We start from the raw sequence: 22,651 nt of genomic DNA, 5'->3' as shown, positions 1-22,651 counted from the left end.
TCATTCTCACTGGACTATTCTCTTCAGTTTCCTCTTTAAACTTTTAGATAATGATCATTTTGAAATTGTTAGTATTTTTAATAAATGACGAGCACCCAAGTATTACTTGCCCATGAGTTTCAGGCTGACTTTAAGAAGCAATCTGGATTCAGGTTCTCCAGATTTGATGACATCATATGATTAATAACACTTGCTGTATCTTAAGTTTCTTGTCACCAATAGAATAGGAAACATTTCCTTTATGATTGTAAGAAATGAATGTCATTCTGCTTTTTTTGAAAGCAGAACAAAAATACCACTTTTCTTTAGCTTTACTTAAATATTTATGCAGTCACGTCTAGAATCAAGCCAATAATTATTTTGAGTTTATCTGTTCATGATCAATCTGAATAATTCCTTTGTGTTGTCCTTCGTTTCTACTGTTTTTTCTTTTGTGTGTGTTTTGTTGGTGTTGTCCGCCCCCCCATTAATAGCTTATATTAAGTTTTGTAACAGCTGTATATTTAATTGTAGCTTTGTTTTTTGGACCTACCTGTAACTAATAATAATCAGAGAAAATGTTTTAACTTTTTAGAATCTAAGTTGCTTTATGTTCAGTATTTCCCACTATTGAGTTGTCTTCACCTTTTGGGAGTGTTTTTAAAGACATACATGTGGAATATAAATATACATCGTGTGTGTGTGTGTATATAGAAATTATTTGAGAAAATTAAGAAGTTATTTTATTTACATGTAGCAGATGAATTATAGAATAAACTTGGTTCAGATTGTCATAAGATCAGAGGATATTGGTTGGATGGGACTTTTAGAAGTTATCTGGTCCAACCTCCTGCTGAAAGGATTATTTTACAATTTTATATAAATATTTTTAATTTCTGTGATTGCTTATGATAACTTTCTGAAACAAATAATTAACAGAGGCATGTTGGATAACCAAAAGACTGATATGAATACTGCCTCCTCTCTTTCAGTCAGCAGCTCTCAGTTCCTGTTTTTCAAATATGACTTATATCAGTAATGATAACTTTGTTTTATCTTTAAGTCTTTAGGGAGTAAACTAAAAAGTACCTTCTCACTTGTTTGTGTAACTGCTAAAATATGTTTCATAATGGATATGGCTTTTAGTAGTCTCTTACTAAGCAGGATGCTATACAAACTTGTACATATTTTACTTCAGGAGATACAGCTTAGCAGTTTCATTTCTATCTTACTATGCCAGGAAGTGGTGAATGACTCACATTTTACAAGATAAGTTGTGCATTTGACTAGAAATTGCAGTTCATTAAAATGCAGACAAACAGCATTTGAAAATTCTATAATTAAATGTGTGGTGGATGCATAACCAAAAAATGGAAGATGTCTTACAATAGTTGTTATCCTTATTTAACTACTCAACATCTAAAAGTAGCTGGTGAATTGATGGGTTATGGGTTAGTTGAAGTTGTTTAGATGTCTAAAAGTTTGCCTAGATGTCTAGTGATATTTTGGAAGTACCGCCTTGATACTCTCCTATGCCTGAATTCTGTCAGATGTGTGCTATTTCTGGATTGCTGTTTGTTAAAGATTTAAAGAACCAACACAATGCTGTATATGACACAGTAATGTTTTGTAAAACTTGAGCTGATCTGAAAAGTCAAGTGTTCTCCCCCAGTTCTATATTAACTGTAAAAGATGCACCCTTTAATTTGCTACTCTCTTTTACAGCTTGCTGTAATTTAAGATTTATTTATTTACTTACTTCAACTTCTTGAGTTACATACACTTTTGTAAATAAAACTGCGTGTAATGTAATGCATTTTTCCTTCAGTGCGTTGCATAGCAATACTGAAGTAACAGCTCATACTGTTCTTTTGTGTTCTGTGGTCTGTAGTACATCTTTATAGGCAGGCAAAATAGGGTTTTGGGAGTTTGGATTAGAACCTTGCGTTTCATGTGGCATATGTAAAGCTGTTCATCTTCTCAGTCTGCATGTATTCGTACATAATATGCTTAGCATATCTGCCTGTAATCATTAGACAGTATCCTCTCCAAAGTTAAAAGTACAATTGGGTTCTCTGCTATGCAGCCGATGGTCATGTCAGCTGTTACCAACATATCACACTTTTCCTACTATGCTTACGTTCCATATGGTCTGCAGTCATTACTTATTTTGCCTGTGCTGTAGAGCTGTTCCATGCTTCTGATGGCTTTAGTTTGATATGCTTTCTGCAGGTGGAATTAATACAGTTACAGAAGATGGGGCTTCTGGTCTGTTTTCTGGGAGTCTATCAGTTCACATTTAAACTGCTAAACGAAACAGTTTTGCCCAAGAAATCAAACTCTGAAAGAGTTTAGAAGTGGTAGAACTGAAAAATGTGTAAAATTACTGTAATCTGATTGTGTGTATGTTAGCTGTGTCTGTTCATGTGTTCAGCAGGACCCCTCCTGTAACTGGATCAGATTAAGCAGATTAGCCAGTAGAAAGGGCTCTCTTCCATATGACATTCTTTATTGGAACCAAAAGACTGTATTCCATTACTTGATTTTTAGATGTCAACTAGCAGTGTCATAATGCACACAGCATTCGGTTCAAGCATGACATAGAAATTTTAATGTTAGCCCTCCCCAATATCTGACTCTGAAAGCATAATGTTCTGTCACAGCTTTTGTGCGTAAAGGCTGAGTTTTGCAGAATTACCTCTGATTTTGGATATCTTGTCATCTCAGTAGAGGTGAGATGATGCTGTTCAATACTTAAAGATGTAAACAGCATTAGGAGTGATGTGCGAGGCCGAAATGGAATTCTGCAGTTTTGGAACTTAACAATGAAATAACACTTGGAATGAATCTTGCATCTACTAATTGTTCATTACTACCTACTAAAGCAAAATGTGGTTTTAGTACATTGTGTGGGGACTTCATCCTGCCTGTTTTGTCCCCTTTCTGGTATTTATGGATAATACAGGGGTTTTTGTTAGATGACTTATGACCAAAATAACTACTTCATAAAGGTGGTGATGGGGAACAAACAAACAAAAAACCCCTCCGGTTTTGTCCAACTCGCAGCAGTGGCTGTTGAGAGCCAGAAATGTGTGTAATTGCTTGGCAACAGCCCTGAGTACTACTGGTAAGAGACTTTCTGTGACTTGGTAGAAACACACTTCTTTAGTGTGTCACCTACAGAGTAATAGATATTCTACCTAAAGTTCTGCAGGGCTACATAAGGGAAATTCAGGATACTTGATAAGAAATGCATGCCACAGTATAAACCAAAAGTTAAAAATGAAGCAAAATACACTTCACAAAATTTTTTGGGTTTTTTTCCCCCTGGGAATATTATTTATAAAATTTGACCCTGGTTAAGTTCTCTCAAGCCTCCCAAAGAAACCAGAACTGGTAGTTCTCTTAAAATACTTTGCATTGCTGTGGGAGTGAGTTATTTAAATGTCTCAGATTGGTAGTGTTTGTGCAATTGCTTCTTGTAATGGTTTTTACTTGATTTGGAAAGAACGGTTCGATTTGGTTGACAAGTAGCATGTGTTGTTCATAAATTTGCCAAGTATTCATCGCAAACAGGAACTGAATAAGAATTTTTGATACTTGGTATAAATGAAGCTGCATCAACTAACTTAAGTTTATAAGCCACTTTTTTCATGCTCCTTTGTAGATGTACCTGGGTGCATTGTTATGCATACAGCCGAGAAGGTTCTGAGAGCTCTCTGAACTGTAATGGAAGTGCTCACATTACTGCCAAATGTAGCTATGAGGTGTAATTCCAGGATATATCAAAGTTGGCTACTAATTAATGTTTGTTGTTATAGTTAATAGAAAGCCATTCAAAGCAAACATGACTTTCTGTGCATAATATACTGATACAGAGTACCACTTAGGCTGGAAAGGCTGTGTTCTAAATATTTAAAGCACCTTTTCCTTAAGGTGAATAAATCCAAATACAAAGTCAGAATTAAGTTTCATAAAGATTAATGTAGGTCATGAACATTTGTCTGCTGCATGAACATACTACTAGCTATTGATACCCAAATCCCTGGATATAGGGACTATATTGGGCAGGGGATCAGATTAGGTCATAGCTTTAGCTCTTTGACCCCAAGTCCATCAACATTATATTGAAGAAGTCTGTGTGAATAACACCTGTTGTTTTTAAAGGTGGAATAATTCAAGTGGGAAGTACAGTGAAGTAGAATAACTGAGACTCCTAGTTTTATCTTTGGCATTAGTATAGACATTTTTGTATCAAGCTCGTCTGTAAAAATGTTTGGTTCAGAATTCAGAACAGATGGTTTCATTGTCCTGGTTATTCCTTGCTTGACAGTGTTTTGCTGTCCAGATTGTTGTAGTGACTGGTTTGACATAATTGTTAATATTCTTTCAACCTAGTCTCAAACTTGTTTTTTTTTCATACATTCAACCACAGCACTTAAGTCTTGGGCTTTACTTCCCTTGTTTCTCTTTCAACTGTCTTCTCTTTTTTTTTTTCTTCTTTTTTTTCTGTGACAAGCTCTCCTTCCTAAACTGTGTATTGTTTTCCTCTGCCGTATTTTCTAGCAAAAGTTTATATCTTAGAGATGTCCCTCTGTTCTTCATTGTTTCTCCTTTGCTGCCCACATGTCCATTCTTCAGAATTCAGGCATTAGTGATATTTTTCATTAAATGTCCACAGTAAGTTATAATACTATAAGACAATACTTTCCTTTTTCATCAGAGAAGTACAAGAAATCCCTGCAATTGTAGTTCTTATAATGGTGCATAATCCATGGTGATTAATAACTGTATACTGAAGATCTGGACTGAACAGACTCCTTTCTACTTGGGTATCTTACAAGTATGGTTTTTAAAACAGTGTTAGGGCACGTGAGAATGAATTACGAATGCCTCAGCCATGAGGAGAATGGTGGTGTTAGCCCATAAATGCATGTGAGAAGTATGGCTTTTCTCAGGTTTTGCACACAGATGAGATACAGATGCTCAATATGGAAGAGCAAAATTTCAGCTATTTGGTTTGGCAAATTATGTTCAGTGTTAGAAGACAGATTTCATTGCTTTTGTGAATGCATGAGCCATAAACTATTCATCTCAGCTCTCACTGAGAATTTGTAGGGTTGGTCATTACAAGTGGTTGAAAATAGTTAGATCACCCTTTCCCATTTGATAGGGAGAGAAATGGCATGTCCAAGTATCACTTGGGTTCTATGCACATGTTTAACCATGCTTAGCCTGACTAGTGTTCAAAATCATCTAGACTTCAAGTGATGTGTTTGGTGGGGTTTTTTTTGTTGTTTTTTCACTTTTCTGAGAAGAGTGAGGGACGCTATGTTTCCATTGTGTGTGGGTTTTTTGGTTTCTTTCCAGTCTGACTGAAGTTTGCAATTTTTATCCTGAGAACTCTGCGGTTTTCCACATGGATACTTTACCTCTGTATGACCTCCATACCATATCTTTCCAGGAATCTTCTTACTTGGGAAGAATTTATCTGAGGCACTGGGTTTAGTGTTTTTGCCTAGCAGAAATTAAATGGGACTTGTTGATGCAATAAAATTCGGAAATTCTGCTTTTTCATCTCATGCTTCTTCAGTTTCCATCTGCTAAGTTTGGGTTAGAAGCAATGGAACATACATGCAGGGTGATGTTGTAAATGTTTTGGCTTGTATGTTTAAATGTTCCTGTTGGAAAGAAAATACTTGTATTTCATGTTTCTTAAAGGTAGTTGTATTGTACAACAATTGTATAGCTGTTGTGTAAAACTTTGAGTCTTCAGTTCTGTTTAAAATGTTGAGGAATGACAGATGTTTACATCAAACACACTTGTATAGTATAGAAAGAGAAATTTTGGAAAGGCATAATCTGCAGGCAGGGTAGTTTAACCTGTGTTCAGATATTCCCAGCTGTTTGGCAAAGGGATGTAAATTTTTCGTTATTCTAGAATTTTCTCTACAATAAATTTTAGTCCTTTTATTGGGAAAGTATCATTCCAAATGTATGATGATGAAATTATACCCTCATGACTTTCTAAGTGTGTAACTGCTAATTTGGCTTTTTTCAAATCAGAAGTGTAATGAAAGAAAAAAAAAGGATTAATTTTAATAAATACGTGTTCATGTGCACAGGTGCATTAACAAATACAAAAGTCAAATTATTTCCTCTTTGAAATTAGATGTATTATAGTTGGGAATAGGTGTGGGAGGGTTAAGTTTTCTACAAAGTTGTCATTAGGTTTCCACCTCTTACTTTATTCATCTCTGGGATGCAGGTTTGTATTTCTAACTTGGGCACTTTGAACTTCAAACCTGGTTTTTCTGTTCTTGGGAACAGATAATGTTGGGGGCTCAAATTCATATGACAACATGCAGAAGAAATTTATACTTAAATTTGTTGACATTAATGAAGTGTAGTGTTTCAACATAAAAGTTTAGAATAAAACAGAAAAATAGAACAGACTTCAACAACAAACACTCGGTAAGCTGAAAGGTTTGTCTTCCTTTACTGATTTGCTTCGTAAGCAGGAAGTGTAAAAAATATAACCTATGTTATCTCTCCCTGTTAGATCTAGATTTTGTACATGAGCATAGATGTTGGATCATACCTTTCTGGAGTCTAGAGTAAGTGGTTGTAAGTAGCAGCATTGGAGAAGTGTGAGTGATGGTCTAAAAGTGTATTTAAAAAAAAAAAAAGCTGTCTTACAGGGATACTTTTACTTGTGTAGTTTTGCTTCTAAACATCAAAACACTATGTTACTTTGTAAATATTAAAGGAAGCTTATTTATGTTAAAGCTATTTCCCTCATGATTAAACTGCTTTCAGAGCATCATAGAGGATAATTTAGGAGCTTTATCTTACATCCTACTGGTGAATTCGGGAGCAGCTGTACTGCTCCTTCTCATTAAAGACAAGTAGAAACACAAATAATATGTATTAACATAGTAGCTTTCCATACTGGTATGTTTTTTTTCTTACTCCTGTGTGTTTTTTAAAAACAAAAAAAAAGCAAACCCTGAAACAAAACTATCAAAACCAAAGCTTGCTCAGTTTGGCTTTCCACACTTCAAACAAACCATAATCCTTTCTGCTCAACTAGCTTTTGTCTCTTTTTTTTTTTTTTTTTTTTTTTTAACCTTTCTTGGTCACGGTTTCAACATGTAGCTTCTTGACATGTTGCATAATGTTAGCAGACTCAGAGCTTGTTGGGCTGAAAAGCTCTGCAGTCTTTTCAGAAGAATTTACAGACTTACTTAGTGATCCTGGATCACCTACATTCAGGAAGAGCATATATAGAAGATGTGCACTGAACAAAAGTTTCAAGGTAAATCAAGAATCCCTTGTTGAAAGCTACACCAAATCTACTTTGATTTTTAAAGGTTAAAGTGAAATAATAAAAAGTTAGCAAATGCCGCAACTGTTTGTCTGTGCAGATTTTAATTTAATCCCTGAGTACATATGATTTTGATTTTTAATTTTTTTATCTTCAAACATGTTTATATCTCTCTGTTTTCCTCACAGAACACTGCCTCAGTCAGTGCTTGAGGTAGACTTGCTTTAGTAATAAGTTGGAGCTGTGTAGGAAGGACCTCTAGTGTTTCCATAGTCTGGGCTTCAGTTATTGCAGAAGGTGATGTTTACTGAATAAAGGAAAAACAGATGTTGTCAGTGTTAAGTATGCTGCCTTGAAGAATTGCGCTTGAATGCTGCTTTTGCTAAGTAGTTGCAAATAGTAATTAAGATGTAATGCTGATGTTTACCATCTTAATGGTAATTAAGATGTTTACATTTCATTTAAGACTAGTTACTGTTCTTTATTTCATGGTGCTTAACTATGGCTTGATTAGCAGAAATGTGTGGAGTTGCTTTTGCATCTGAAGTCAGTGGAAGCTGTTGTGAATATATGAGTTTTTATATGCTGATATAAATACACTGGAAGAATTGAGCCTTACAAATTGGCACCCAAAATTAGTGGACAGTTTTGACCTCTTGTGTGTTAACTTAATCCACCAGAAAGAAGTCAGGATTCATACTATCTTGTTTAGTGTGTTTCACTTTCCCAGTACTTCAAGTATGAGAGCTCTAAAGAAATCCTTGAAGAAATTAGGCTGTGTATTAAAACAAAGCATAAGGCTGTATGTTAAAATACAAGAGAAATGTTTTGAATTCTGGCTGAAATACACTGAAAAGGAAGTATCATCTATTGATGCTTAGAATAACAAAAACAGCTGTGAAAGAGTGAGGAGAAAGTGAGCAGTCATACAGTTTTCCTGAAAATATAGGAAAGGAGTGAATTAACGATGTCCTTAACTTTTGACGTTTTGGTAATGAAACTCTTGTAACACTAATGTTGGTCTTAAAGTATATCTCTTCATGTAGCTGCTTAGCTTTTAAAGCAAACTACAGATTGAAGTTTCACATACAGTATTCACTTGATAACCTGAGGTTCATGGGTGGAATTAGACTTTTGTTCCATACAGTCTTTATTGCTTGAGCTATGGCAGTAATCACAGCAATAGTAGGTTGCTATTCCCTGTAGACCAGCATTAGATTCTTTGCTGGTAAGTTTTGAGAGCTTAATGACAGTAATGTTGTAACTTGAAATGTGCATAAGTGAACATGGACTACTCTGCCTGTGATCTTTCTGGCATAAAAAGCATTGCTCCTGTAGTGTTTTTACTTTTTTTTATTTTGGCTTGACACAATCCTTGGTTTCCTCACTCTAGTAACAGGCTTCTTGGCTACCAAGCTGTGACTTCTCCTTCAAGATTGTGATTCTCTTGCACTGACTTCATGTCAAGGCTGGTGTGGGTTTTTTTTTTTCCCCCTCCTCCTTCACTTGCCTGCCAAAACCTATCTTCTCTGTGACCCATTCATTTGAGCTGTCTAGTGCTCTGCATTCATTCCGAGATTGTAGATGCATGATGAAGCGGTCAGAATCCAAAGTTGTTCAGACAGCGAAGCTTGGGGAGCCGAGGTGGATTTTGAGCGGTAATCTGTGGGAAAAATCTTAGAGTCCCTTAAATACATACAAACTTTTTTACAGTATTGCTTTAAAAGAGGACCAAACCTTTTGTTTGTTTTTCTCTGGGGCATTGAAATACCAAAAACACCAGTCCTTACAAAGAAGTTATTCTCTCATTAATCTCAACTCCCTGCTCCTCCAAATCATAGTGTAACTAGTCTAAAATGAGCAACATGTATCCCTTGGTGCTTATGAGGAAAAACTAAAAAGCAACTCTGTTTTGTCCCCTGAGGAGGTGTGATGAGGTTAACCTCAATCCTACCTGTTTGGCAGAAATTACAAAATTGAGAAGAGACTATTATGGTGAGGAGTGGCAGACAGCCTTTCTAGGTTGTCCTTTAGGCTTCTCCTTTAATTATCTATTGAATGAGATAAGGGGTATTGGATGAGATAAAGGGTATTAAATGAGATAAAGGGTGACATCAGTCTTGGCTCTTCCTGCCCTGTGTAAATGGAAGAGATTTGGGATATCCAGCTCTTTGCAACCTGGCTATTTGGATCTGAGGGTTAAAAAAATAAAGTTGTATATTCGAGAACACACATGCCCCACCACCCAAACACCTAACCACCCAAATTTTTACTGATAACTGTGTGTTGTGATCCTGCCTTGAGGCAGGTTATTTGAACAGTCAGTGCATAAGCTACTTTTGTTGTTGCAAGTCAAGTTCATTAACTTGGGGAGGGTCAGGGGGAAGAAAGGAGTCTTAAGTTACTGTGTACGTAACTAGGATGGGTTCATATTTGACCTAAAGTCTGTCTTGATGCAGCAGCACAAGCCAGCGAGGAGACTGTCACGTTTCGTCGTGAACGCAGCACATTTAGGCGTCAGGCAGTACGACGCCGGCACAATGCAGGGAGTAACCCTACCCCTCCTACATTGCTCATCGGATCACCCCTCAGGTAGGGTATCTAAATGTTCCACCATATTTAGCATGCATGCAGCAGACCACTTCTCCCCACACCCACCAGTGTTGCCAGAAAAGCACTTTTTACTTCCTTCCCCACCATAACCTCCTTGAGCTGTCACTGCATGTCACTGTGGGCTTGTTGGATTGTGCATGTATATGTGGCACTATTTTCAAAATGATCAGGATAGCCAGTCTCTAACATGTTATAGCTGACTTCAGATTGATAACAAAATGAATTAATGCTAACAAACTTAGACTCATCTAAGTGGTTTTTTTTTTTAATAAAAAACTTCAGAAACTTTTACTTTCAAGCCAGGAGAAAAACCCAAGAAAATATTATTCACCACTCCTCATTTTGCTTTTCTTTCTTTTAAGAAAGTAAGCATTAGGGACTACTACTGTAATCACTTTTCACGTCTGTAGATGGTGAGAGATAAGCATAATAACAAAATGGCAGAACATTATACAGAGCTAAATCGTATGTGCAAAGGTTCCAAATCTAAAATACAGGTAAACCATTGTATGAACATCCTGGAGTTTTTTACAGCAAAAGAGAAGTAATAGCGATGCCTTTGCTACAGAATGCACAGTATTTCTCAGTATTAAATCTAATTGTGTGGCAGTTTGCATGCCTTGGCAATGTTTTAAACATGTCCCAGGAGCGCCCAACCTTCACTGACCCATATGTTGACAATACTGAGCCTGGTGATAAGCTACGTATAGCAACTCTGGTCTGTCAGCTTGAACAGTAGAAGTAGCAACCATAATAAGTCTTTTAAATTTGCTTTTTAAATCTTTCAATCCTGTGGTTGCCTACAGTGTTGGAGAATCTGGTGAGCAGAACATTGCCTGTAGAGGAAGGAACACACCCCCATACATATCAAAGTAATTCTTCCTCCAGTTATATGATAAATATGCAGGAATAATTGTATATGTTGTGTATTCTTAATGATCTTCCTTCATATGCTGAGCTACCTTTTAATAACAGGAGCAGCCTGCTTTTGTGTTTCAGTAATACTTGTGTTAATTTTTTTAACTGGAAAAAGCTATAGAAACTGAGCAAATAAAAAGAAAATAACTTAGAGTAGAGGATGGGGGAGGAATCATGCCGTCTTTGTGGCACCACTGAAGTAATCGAGGACTAAATTTGTAAAATTTCCTCAGGCAGGAGGATTGCAAGAATGGTGCCTAAAATCTAACAAATGAAGGATTGGCTTCTGCCACATCAAGGACTGAAACTAGTTAGATGTCTTTTTACTGGCTAGTGCAGTATGTAGCAGTAATTGCATCATTTCAGGTAACTTTTTGTTAAGCTTCTGTTCTTGCTGAATGTAGCTTGTTCAACTTCAAGTTAGTGATTTACTTCATAGGGAGGGTTGCTAAAACTTTGCATTCCCTTAGATCACTTTTGCTCTACTCTCCATTGCATTCACTTGCTTCTGATGCTTTTTTTTTTTGTTTTTTTTTTTTTTTTTTTTGTTTTTTTGAGGAGGAGGGTAGTATAGTTTTGTGTATTGGCTCATAAGAGGCTGTGCAGACTAGTCAGAGCTCCTTAACTGTGCATTAGCTAGAAAACGGTGAGTTTTCTTTCTCTTAGGTAGAAAGTAGGGCAAATAAAGGAGTCTGTTTTAAACTGAGTCTGACAGCTGCCTCATTTTCACATGCTAGTGCAGTCATTAAGGTTCCCATGGCTCAAGCTGAACTTCAGTGAGAGATCATGAGAAAACTGAAGTTGGTGGAAGTACCTTTTTAATTGGACAAGATGTTCAAGGGTGAAAAAGGAGAACAAATACTCTAGCCTTGTATTTCCTCTATTCATTGTCCAGTAACCTAAATTTGTTCCTTTCTAAATAAAAATAAAACCGCAAAACTCTGTACTTTCTCTGACATAACGATACACGTTAACAAAAATACTGGTATTATGAACATATGTTTAGGATTGAATACTTACTGAGGTTACTTTGGTCAAAGCATTGTTTGTGATGCTAAATGACTGTCCCTTGGAGTGGAGTTAAATTGTCTTAGTCCAACCAAACACCAAAGTGCTTTCAGATTTGTTTGACATACATTCCACAGTTGGTAGTTCAAATGGAATTTATCTGAAAAATGGTATTTATTACTGTTCTGATTTCTAGATGAATAGTCTGAAAAAACTTTCCTTTATATGGGTGGCTTAGTTTTAATGTAGATTCTATGTGTTGCTGGAATAAGAAACGCTGAAGAAAGATTTAAAAACAAACAAACAAAAAATAATGCTTAAGGAAGAAATGTGAGAAATGGAGAGGTTTTTTGTTTGGTTGGTTGGTTTTTTTGCCAGTTACCACCAAGATCCTTTCAAAATATCATTGCAACTGTACTGGCATTACTTGTATATGCTAGTGGTGAGTTGCCCTGGTCTAGTTCCTGATATTGCTAATCCGTATGACTTCAGATGCTAAACTTCTAACGGTATTAGATTTACTAATCTTTAGTTGCCCTGATGTTACTTCTTTCTTATTCTTGCCAGCAAAACTTTAATCTCCTAATCTTCTAACTCTGGCATAAAATTGGATGTCGTGGGGATGTTCCTCAACCTGATTTTTTTTTTTTTTTTTCATTTCCTATCCATTCTTGCAATTACTTTTTGTTTCCTCTGTGGAATCTTTAGTAAAAGAGACAATGGCATTATATATGTGTGTGTTTGGCAACGGTAGACACTTAAGTGAAACCTGGTCTAGTAAATTCTGCTGGTTTGATGCTAAATGAGACAGAAGAGTACTTTGCCTGGTAACTTAAAAACAAAACAAACCCCCAAACCTACCACAAAACAACCAACCACTGCTGTTTTTTGTCTTGCCTAAATGCCAACAGTGGTTTGGGCACTTACAAACATAAGTATGCATTGGCATCCTATGTATTCAATGGTGTATGCATGTGTGTCTGATATGAGAACATAAGTCACTGTCTGAAGCAGAATTTTATTTTTATAATTATTAATTAGGCAGACAATAAATGTATGTTTTGCATATCTGTGCAATCTGTTAAAGCCAATGTTATGGGTGGGGTTTTTTTGTGACAGATATGGATAACCACTGAAAGGGCAACTTTCTATGCACCTTTTGATACATAGCTTGATGCATAGATACTATTTAACAGAAAACAGTATTGTTTAACATTGTTTTGGTCTTGCTTATAATACGTAAGGGAGACGATGAAGGCTGGCACATCTGTGAGCTTCCTTAGGGCTTTTGTTGCCATGTAGCTCACTGAAAGCCTTGTCTACAGCAGCAAAACACTGAGTGTAAAGTTCAGATTAAAATATGTTAGAATATGATAAATGAATTGCTATTTTTTTACCTCATGAGCTGTGTGCATGTCTGCCTTATTTTGCATGAGCTTTTAACAACTACTCTTATATCCATATTTTGTTTTCCAGTGGTGCTCTAATAAAAGAACTGAAAAGTAGATGTACTAGAAAATATTGTTAAAAGCAAGTATATCAGATATAACCCCTCAACTCTAAGATCTTGCTTTTTCAGTTGCCTTACTTGACAATTGCAGTGTCACACTGTAAACAGTGAAATATTAAAAGCAACAGGCGATAAAGATTGTTTTTCAAAAGCAAGTGTTTAAGATCTTTTCCATAGCCTTTAAAATATGAAAGTCTTTGTGTTTAACAGCAACAACAAAGAATTCTTAATTTCATCACGTCCCACAGCTAATGACTGACGTGTAACTTCTTTAAACGTGTAAGATGAAGGATAATAAAAACACTAATCTTGCAAAGTAGACATGATATACAAGTGTAAACATATGTATTCTGACACTTTGCCGTGTTTAATATTGAACAAGCTATTAAAAATATCTAACTTTGTTAAACAGTTTTATAAAATAGTTTTGCAATGAGAAGGCTGTGAGGAGAACAACTAACATTTTCAAGCATTGTCTACTCTTATGGCTGTAAGCTTACAAATTCCTCTGAAGCCCAAGCTGACTTTTAAAACCTGTTTTTTGGTGCAGGTATATGTCTGTGTATAGAAGAACTTCTTTGTGGTAGTAATACTGAGTAATAAGGGTTTTGCTGTACTGTCAAAAAAACTTCAAAATAGACTTAAAACTTTAGCCAGTTAATAATTTGTTATAATCATTCTTAATATGTTCAAAAAAAAATCTGAATCCAAACATTTAACTACAGTTATCTACAAGGCCTGTGGTAGCATATGGCTACTAACAAAGCTTAAAGATGTTTTCTAGTTAGGGTGCAGATTAATAGCAAGAAAGATGGTGGTGGTGTGACCAAAAAAAAGCTCAACTGGCCAACTAAACAGATGATCAAGTCATACCTCAATGAGCAAGAAGGACCCTAACTATCATGGGAAGACTGGCATAGTCACTACCTCAGTCTACAATTAGACTAACCCCCAGTAATTTGCTTTTGCACCTACAAATTAAGACTTGTAAGAATATACTGGGGGGTGACTAGGGGAGATGTTAGAAAGCAATACTGCTTCTAAGTAGAACAGGAACCGTATCTCTAGATTACCGATGCAACTATAGTGTCCAGATATTCTGTTATATGGAACTCATGGGTTATCTTAACCCTCACAAGTGGCTGCTTAATGCTATACTCTTTTAAGTTTGCCTTTTTGAACTGAAAAGTCTTGTTTTGCTTCACTTGAAGCTATTTTTCCTCTTCTTCCTGGTAATGTGTCCGCAATCCATGTTTTCTCGTAGCCTTCAAGATGGTCAGCAAGGCCAGCAGCCCTCCTCCCAGGTCAGAGTGCAGTCCCGCCCCCCTTCCCAGGCAGCTGTGCTCGGCGCTAGCGCCTCCTTGCTGGTGAGAAATGGGAGTGTCCACTTAGAAGCATCACATGCCACTGCATCTGCTGTAGGCGGTAGCAGTTTGCACGATGAACTTGGTATGCAGGCCTTATGTAACCTTGGTGACATGGAAGTTTTAATACGGCAGATATATTGGTAATAATGCGGTGAAAATCAGCTAACCTTAGCTTTGTTTCTGAATCCTGTAGGTGCGTTTCTTAGGCGGCCGTGTTGCTCATAAATTCATTGTCTTTCACAGTCACCTTTCCAGGCACTTTCTCTAACAAATGCACAATGGGAAACACTCTAAGGATGCATAGATAAAAAGAGTGATGGTATGAGAGCTTTCATGACTTGAACAATATAACACGTCCAATGCGTATGTTTTCTTGCATTGTCACAGGTAGCTGGGCAGAGATTGATACCAACTTTGAGGAACTCCCAGTTCCTGAAAAAAAAATTTGTTAGGGTTCCTAGGAATTTTTGATCTTACTTTTTTAGACAAGTCTTGCTTAGCTGCTGTTTAAAACAGAAATCCTCATGTAAATGAGTGCTTTACTTTTCATGTACACCTTGATTTAGGAGTTTGAGATTGGAAGAAAATCTGTACTCTTTCTTATATCAAATGCCAGCATTTCATGGAGCCTTATAGTGTCCCTTAGTTCTTCGTGGTCTATTTTATGTAGTATTCTTAACTATTTATTAGCGTCTGTGCAGTTAATAAAATTGCCAGGGAGAAGGAAGTTAAGATGGTCATAATAAGTGATTGATCTCCTACAACACAGTAATGCAGGGGCAGATGTGGAAAAATTCCTGGCAGGGATCTTTGCAGCTATCTATACATGGCCCGAATTACTTATGACTTAAGCATTAATATGGAATTCTTCCTCGAATTATTAAAATGGGCATCTTTAGAACTGACAATCATTAGTGACAGTATTTTGAGCAGCTGTCAGCTGTAATAACTTAAAGTACAGGTTAGCTCAGAACGCTGACAAAGCACTTGTTCCAGACCTTACTGTAAGGTACATGGTTTGGTTTTGGGGGGTGGTTTGTTTCTGTGTTTGTGTGGTGTTTTTTGTTTTGGTTTGTTTTTGGGATTTTGTTTGTTTTTTAAAAATCCTCAGTCAGGAATGAAGTAATGCTATTGCTCTGTTTCCCTTAAGACTGATTTTGCTCTGTTGTCCCAAATTACCTTACAGTGAAAGATGACCCTGTTACTTTGCTTTAGATTGTGTAAGGTTTGGGGGTGGCGGAGTGTAGTCATTTGTTTTTTCTTTAACTTTTATTCTGATGCTGATCAAAGCAATGCAGGTGATAGACCAATTCTTTGTCACTGTGGAAATTGCTGTGACTGCCCAGGGCAGAAAAAATATTTAAAATAGAGGCTGGGGAAAAGATAAAACAAAACCTGATTTACAGCAACTGGAAATACAAGTGACAAATATGGAGTTATATATCTCTGTACAATGCATGGAAGAATTTCTTTTCTTACTGAAATTCTATTAGCATATTTCAGCTCTTCTGTAAGACAAACAGGGCAGGTGTTAATCTATGTTAAAAGCCCCCACATTTAGGACTCCTTTTTTTGTGCACCCATGCAATATCTACTTCTACATTCTTTTCATTTATGTGTTGATGTCAAGCTGCAGCTTTTAACAAGACACAATTTTTTTTTTTGTTCGCTTTAAAGATTTGTGTCTGTTGACTTGATTCTGGTGGCTTATTTTGCAAAAGATGAACCTTACTGTATTATACCAAGTCTACATCCAGTCTGGTGACTATACAGTTGTCTTTAACTGGGCATTGTCCTGAGAATAAGGCAGGAGATACTTTGAGGCGTTATCTTTAGTCTTCCAAGTTCAAAGTAGAAAGATATTTATAAAAATTGTGGTGTTTTGTGAGGGGGAAGGAACTTGAAAGGATGGAAAAAGAGCTTAATGTGGAACAGTAAACATGAAGTCAGTCGTAGGAGGCATGCAGGACAGAAAGGAAAGGTGGCAGACCAAATGCCATGATTATTGGCAGGATTAATATAGTATGAATCCAGAAAGGAGCAAAACACATACCATGACTTAAGTGAATGACAGTCTTCAGAGCGCAGTGTGGCAGTACTGATGCCTTTTATTCTCACTAATACCTGATTTTTGAGACTTGTAGGTGATGGGTGGGATTTTTCAGTCCTTGCAGTGAAGGCTGTAGGTGTTACAGTTTGAAGTAGTTAGGAATCCAAGTACTGAGTTACTAGAACAGATGCCCGGTGTCTCAAACTGCGGTGAAATAAGTCTCTTGTCCTCAACAAGATGATTTTGTTTGTTTTGGAAGAATATTGCTTTTGTGATTAAAGAGAACTGGTCATCTGGAGCTTTACAATACAGTTATGCTGCTATGCTGAACTTCTGGTTGTATCACTTATGCAAGTGATAATCTTTCAGATTTATTGAATTATTACGGGCTCAAGCTGCGCCAGGGGAGGTTTAGATTGGATATTAGGAAAAATTTCTTTACGGAAAGGGTAGTCAAGCATTGGAACAGGCTGCCCAGAGAGGTGGTGGAGTCACCATCCCTGGAAGTGTTCAAAAAACAGGTAGACGTGGCCCTTTGGGACATGGTTTAGTGGACATGGTGGTGTTGGGTTGATGATTGGACTGATGATCTTAAAGATCCTTTCCAACCTTAACGATTCCTAGTTTTTACTTTCATTAAAAAATAATCCAACCACCAAGCCAGGAAACAGGAAATTGCTAGTCTACCCTTAACTGGTTTAGTGGTGGACTTGGTAGTTTTAGGTTAATGGTTGGACTGGATGATCTTGAAGGTCTTTCCAACCTAAACGATTCTATGATTCTGTTTTAATTTATGAAGGCAGTTGGATGGTCTTGAAGATCAAAACTTTTCTCTAAATATATACACTGATCAATTATTTGATTAAAAACAATTTAGAATCAGTTCTTCAATACCTTTTTATAACTAAGTAGACTTATTTGGGATGGATGGGGGAGTATTTTCAAAGCTACAGGTAGAAAATAAATACTCACTTCCCATTGTGCCTATTGAAAATATGTAGTCTGTGGAATTCTGCATAATAGGTAAGTTACTCCTTTGATAAACTTCATATAGAAATAAAAAATGAACCGCCTTGAAGGGTTCTAACTGAAAACTTACAAGTCTTCATGCTGCAGCTGAAGGTAGAATTTTGACCTTTGGAAATGATAGCTTCTTGCACACTACAGAGTATTCAAATTCTGATGGCTTTATTAGTTTTGTTGACTAGGATTTAAAAAACATTGTATAAGTATATACTACTATATAAGTAGTAGATGAATATATCTTAGTGATCTAATGATGACATAGACTTGTCAAAAAGTGTTGACAATTTTCAGAACTAGTTTGAGAGGTTTAAAACAAAGTAATATTTATTAGATGGAAAACTGGGAAATGTGCTGAAAATAACTTGGCTGAGGAAACCATTAGAGCACCATTTTAGTTGTATCCTGAGCCACTTAAGTCTTCCAGGTTTCATCTGTGTACGTTCATCAGCCTGTTGCTTTCATTGATTCCTGTGACTGTGGGAACACCAGTTCGTACTGTGCGAACTGTTTGGTGATGAGATATTTTTGTCTTTTGAAGCAAGGAAACTTGTTTCAAAGGAAGTGTGTTCATCTCTTTCTCTCTTCATCTTGGAACAAAGATGTGTTTTGGATTTGTGTGCCTGAGTATCAATGACTTGGTCTTGTTATTTTTGTAACCTGGTCCAAATAGAATATTGTTTGGGTGACTTTAATTTGCAAAGAACTCACAGCTCTCCCTTTGGGGGGAGGGGAGGGAGCTACAAGCATTTCTGTTAGTGGACAAGCATACTATTGGCTGTATGTCTTGATTTGAAAAATAAGCTTTTGAGTCTGCCATTTGTTCACAACTTGATAAACAGTCCTTAGAGAACAAAAAATCTTTCTTAAGCTTCTTCAGTGTGATGCTGTTAAAATTATTTCAGAGAATGCTGTGGGAGAGCTAGGAATGGGAGGGAGAGAAAATTACTGGGGTAACTAAAAATGCTAGGTACATCCATATGTATTGAATCTTGTGAGCATTGGGACCCTTAAAGTTTGAGAGTGCTGTGAGGAAGCTGCTGTTATCTTGCACAGTTTAAAAAGTATCTAATTGATGGGACTTTGGAGCTCAGCCATAGAATCTCCAGTCACACCTTAGGGTTTACGTCCTCAACAGCAATGAATAGTCCTGTCATCTTTTTCTACTTCAGATGAGTTGCAGGCTTTTCAGGAGGGCTTTTTGATGTTTTAAAAAAATGAAAGTGGGCGGAGGGGGGGGAGGGCAATTTTGTCTTATTGAGAAGCCGTGCTTTTCTTGACAGAGAGCTAACTTGCAATAGGAAGTCTATGTAAGTAGGGCGGGTGAGTTGCAAGTTGGCAAAACCTGAGTCTGTTTTGTAGTTTGTGTGTAAACAATTTGAATTAAGTGTTTTGTCTGTTTGCTAGATCTCTATTAACCAAGTTTGTTTTATCCCACCACAGCCATGCAGTACTTACAGCAGCAAAACAAATACAGTAAACTTTGACAGATTCAAAGATGGATTGTATGTGAGGGAGCTGTAGATATTTTCTAACATGAAGTGGTCTATGCTAAATTTTTTTTCATAGTTTGAGGCCCTTTTCAGACATTTGACATGAGTGTAACAGTTCAGTAAACTTCTTTTGAAACAAATATGTCTGATGTATTATCTCAGCCCAAGAGAATGGGAAGTTATATCTTGCAATTAGTATATTCTAATTTCTGTGACTAGAATTTCATTACTTTAAAAATCAGAAAGTTTAATTTCCAGGCTCTCAACTGAGTAGTGCAAAAGCATGAAGAATTTAACCCAAACTTGCTTGTCTCTTAAGGACTAGTTGTATGGAAGATTTTTTGGTGTAAGTTATGCATAATTTTGTCCTGACTAGAACCTCAAGTGTCTTATCTAATATCTTCATGTTTGCTGTTGAAAATTTTTTTTTCTACTGATGCAGTTGAGAAAGTCCTGTGTAACTGAGGTTATTTATTAGTTGTGGGGAGGAAGATTACTAGTGTTTTGCACTAGTTCAAAGTTTAAAATTCAGTAACAGCTGTTTACTACACTGCGCATTAAAAACCAAAGGATACACTTAACTGAAGTGCTTCATTAAAATCTTACCTATTGAGGAAAAAACCCTAACAAGTGAACGTCCTGCTTGTATTTCCTTACAGATATCTATAGCAATTGTAATTAAATATTGTGAGAGTGCTGTTGTGTTACTGAGCTCTGGCACACACTGTATGTGACTCCTGAACTATGTAGCTGACTGTCTTGACAGAATGGTTGGTCTTAGCACAGCTGTGGTATGTGTCTCATTGGTCTGAAGTGCCCCTTGCAAGGGTAGAAAGCTTTATGAAGATATTTTCAGTATACGAGTATTTTTCCTTAGTTTCACTCGTTTTAATCATCCAGTTTGAGGTTTTTAACCTTCTTGCTGTCCAACACTTCTAAATCAAACTTAATTGTCTGTGGGTCTGAAGAGAAATTGGAGCAGGATCATAGTGTGTGTGGTTGTTTTGGGGTTGGTTTTTTTTGGGGTGGTTTTTTTTTTTTTTTTAGTATCAAAAAAACACTATATCAGAAGCAGGTTATGTTCTCACAGAAAGGGTAAAGACTGGAAGCTCTGATCTTGTTAGGTATTTCTCCTGGGACTGCTTGTTATCCTCTGTCAACAGAAGAAGGAGCTGCAAGACATGCAGCTGAGGGATGTACACAGTTTTTGCTTCAGATGTTCCAAAGTGGGATGTTTTGTTTTGTATAAGCAGATCTTAAAATACTGCATGCTTTGCATCATGGTTTAAGAAGGCTTTTGAGCTAGAAGAGATGGAGAGGTTGGCAGAACACTTCATATGAGATCACAATTTCAAAATCAGCTTCCTGCATTCAGAGCTGAAATATATTGAACCTGACTTTCAGGGGAAATTAGAATGCTTATCTCCGATCAGACTATTGTGGGAGAAGGGCACTGTAAAAACATCATATTGTGAGTAAGGTAATTTATCATTTGAGTTATAATATCTGGCTACTTTTTTGTTAATTATGTATTAAGGAATAGCTTGATATTGTTCATTCAAAAAGTTCTTAGTAACAACTTTAGGAAATTATGGTTAATAGAATTCCAGTAACTCCAAATGGTTTATCCAAGAAGTTAGTTTGCAGTCTTCTGTTCTTACACTGAAGCATTTGCTTCTGGCTTGTAGAATAAATCTCTGCCTGCCATTCCTTTTTTAGTTTTTCTAGAGGTGTAACTTATGAAGCATCTCTGGCCACTTCTTTCACTCTGTGTGTTTCTTTTCAAATAGACATGTGCCTCTCAAAAGAGTTTTATTCAGGATGCCTGAGGAATCTCTGCCTTAGCTAAATGTCATGGTTCTTAAATGCTGATAGCGAATGATTCACAGATTGTTCTACTTGGGGTGGGCAGGGAAGAACTGAAGAAGCTGGTCATTGCAAGTTGTTCGCCTGATTATTCTCTAAGGCGGGGGGGGGGGGGGGGGGCAGGGAAAGGCTTACGTTGTGCTTCTGTTGTGTTAATGGTGACATCTTATAAATACAGACTCTTAAAATTTAATTCAGTACTGCAGTTTACTGTATATATGTCATGTAAAATGATATGAAAGAGGATTGAGTAGCTAATGTCTGCACTGGTGACACATTAATGTGTAATCACATTTTATATTCTGACACTGATGTAAATTTAGATATCTAAATTGATCTCAGTAGTAAGTTAATAAATAGAAACTAGTGCCAGAGGGATAAAACATAAAATTTTGACCTGCTTTTGACCTTTTCTTTAATAGGTAAGTTCAGTTCTACGCTCTACGAGACAGGGGGCTGCGACATGTCACTTGTGAACTTTGAGCCAGCTGCAAGAAGAGCATCCAACATCTGGTGTGTGTGAAGGCCAGTCAAGAGTGATGATTCTTGTCTTACTGCTACAAAATATTTGATTTTAGTTTTAAAATGTTATTTAGTATGGACTACAAAAAAATCAATATAAAATATTATCCATGTACTTTTACTTTTGAAACTTAAGTGATTTTTACTAGAAGATGACACTAACTGCATAAATGATCTTCTCCACTTAAATAAATCTCAGAAAATGAAGACTACTATTAGCTTAAGCAATAAATGTCCAAACTGAGAACTTGACAAATGCATTTTTGATTGGCTTATAGAAAGTCTTTCTTAAAGGTTTTAACACAGGTTTTGGGAAAGTAGGTGGCTATTGACCATAATGGCTATTAACTTATTTACAAATGAACTTCCAATTGTGAAGCAAATGTAAACTGATAAATTTGTTCTCAACTTCATAGATGGCATGAAACAATACATGGAAGTGTTAACATGCCTGAGGTTAAAATTTTACTTACACTTGAAATAGCCAGCTACATACTGGAAAGTTTGTCTGCTGTTGGAAAGATGCTGTTTCTTTCTCTGAAGGGACAGGAGGCAGAAGAAAGAAAAACAGCCCAAAACCTCCTGCACCCACCCCCCCAATCCACTTCACTACATAGAACTGCTGTGAAGCTATTGCGTCATGCTGAATGCTACAAATTCCCACCACGTGTAGGTGGAATAGCTATTGGAATTAGAGTAATGAATACAAAAGCTCCCATCTTCCAGTCTTTCTTGTGAAAGTGTGCAAGTGCCTTTTGTAGAGTTGAACTTTGACAAAAAGTTCTGTGTTCCTTGCACAAAGCTGCCAATGCCTGCCTCTACTGCTTGCATGTTCCAGATGCAATGGCTTTGCTGATGGCTGCTGTTATGAAGTTATATGTGCTAATGGAAGGAACAAACTGGCCACATCCAAATAATCAGATCTCAGGTTTAGAGAATACTTGAGTTTCAGTGAAGTAAAACTGATAACAAAGA

General features: G+C 36.6%; 1 protein-coding gene across 5 annotated transcripts in view; it reads left to right on the top strand.

Moving 5' to 3' along the window:
* PCNX1 (pecanex 1) overlaps positions 1 to 22,651 on the top strand; it is a 91,328-nt gene that overhangs the window by 24,111 nt on the left and 44,566 nt on the right. For 4 of the 5 annotated variants that reach the window (XR_012831148.1, XM_075713163.1, XM_075713162.1 and 1 more), the window contains exon 7: positions 21,577 to 21,667. Coding sequence is in view for 4 of the 5 variants with exons in the window: in XM_075713163.1 (XP_075569278.1) it covers positions 21,577 to 21,667 (91 nt within the window). In the remaining variant the exon portion in view is untranslated. Of the gene's footprint in view, positions 1 to 9,765; positions 9,899 to 14,619; positions 14,805 to 21,576; positions 21,668 to 22,651 lie in introns of all 5 variants that reach the window. The other variant, XM_075713160.1, reaches the window with a different exon arrangement.

The sequence above is a fragment of the Pelecanus crispus genome, chromosome 6 (genome assembly GCF_030463565.1).
Source record: "Pelecanus crispus isolate bPelCri1 chromosome 6, bPelCri1.pri, whole genome shotgun sequence".
Taxonomy (NCBI): Eukaryota; Metazoa; Chordata; class Aves; order Pelecaniformes; family Pelecanidae; genus Pelecanus; species Pelecanus crispus.
Note: the sequence above shows the minus strand (reverse complement) of the source record. Positions and strands in the feature narration are given on the sequence as shown.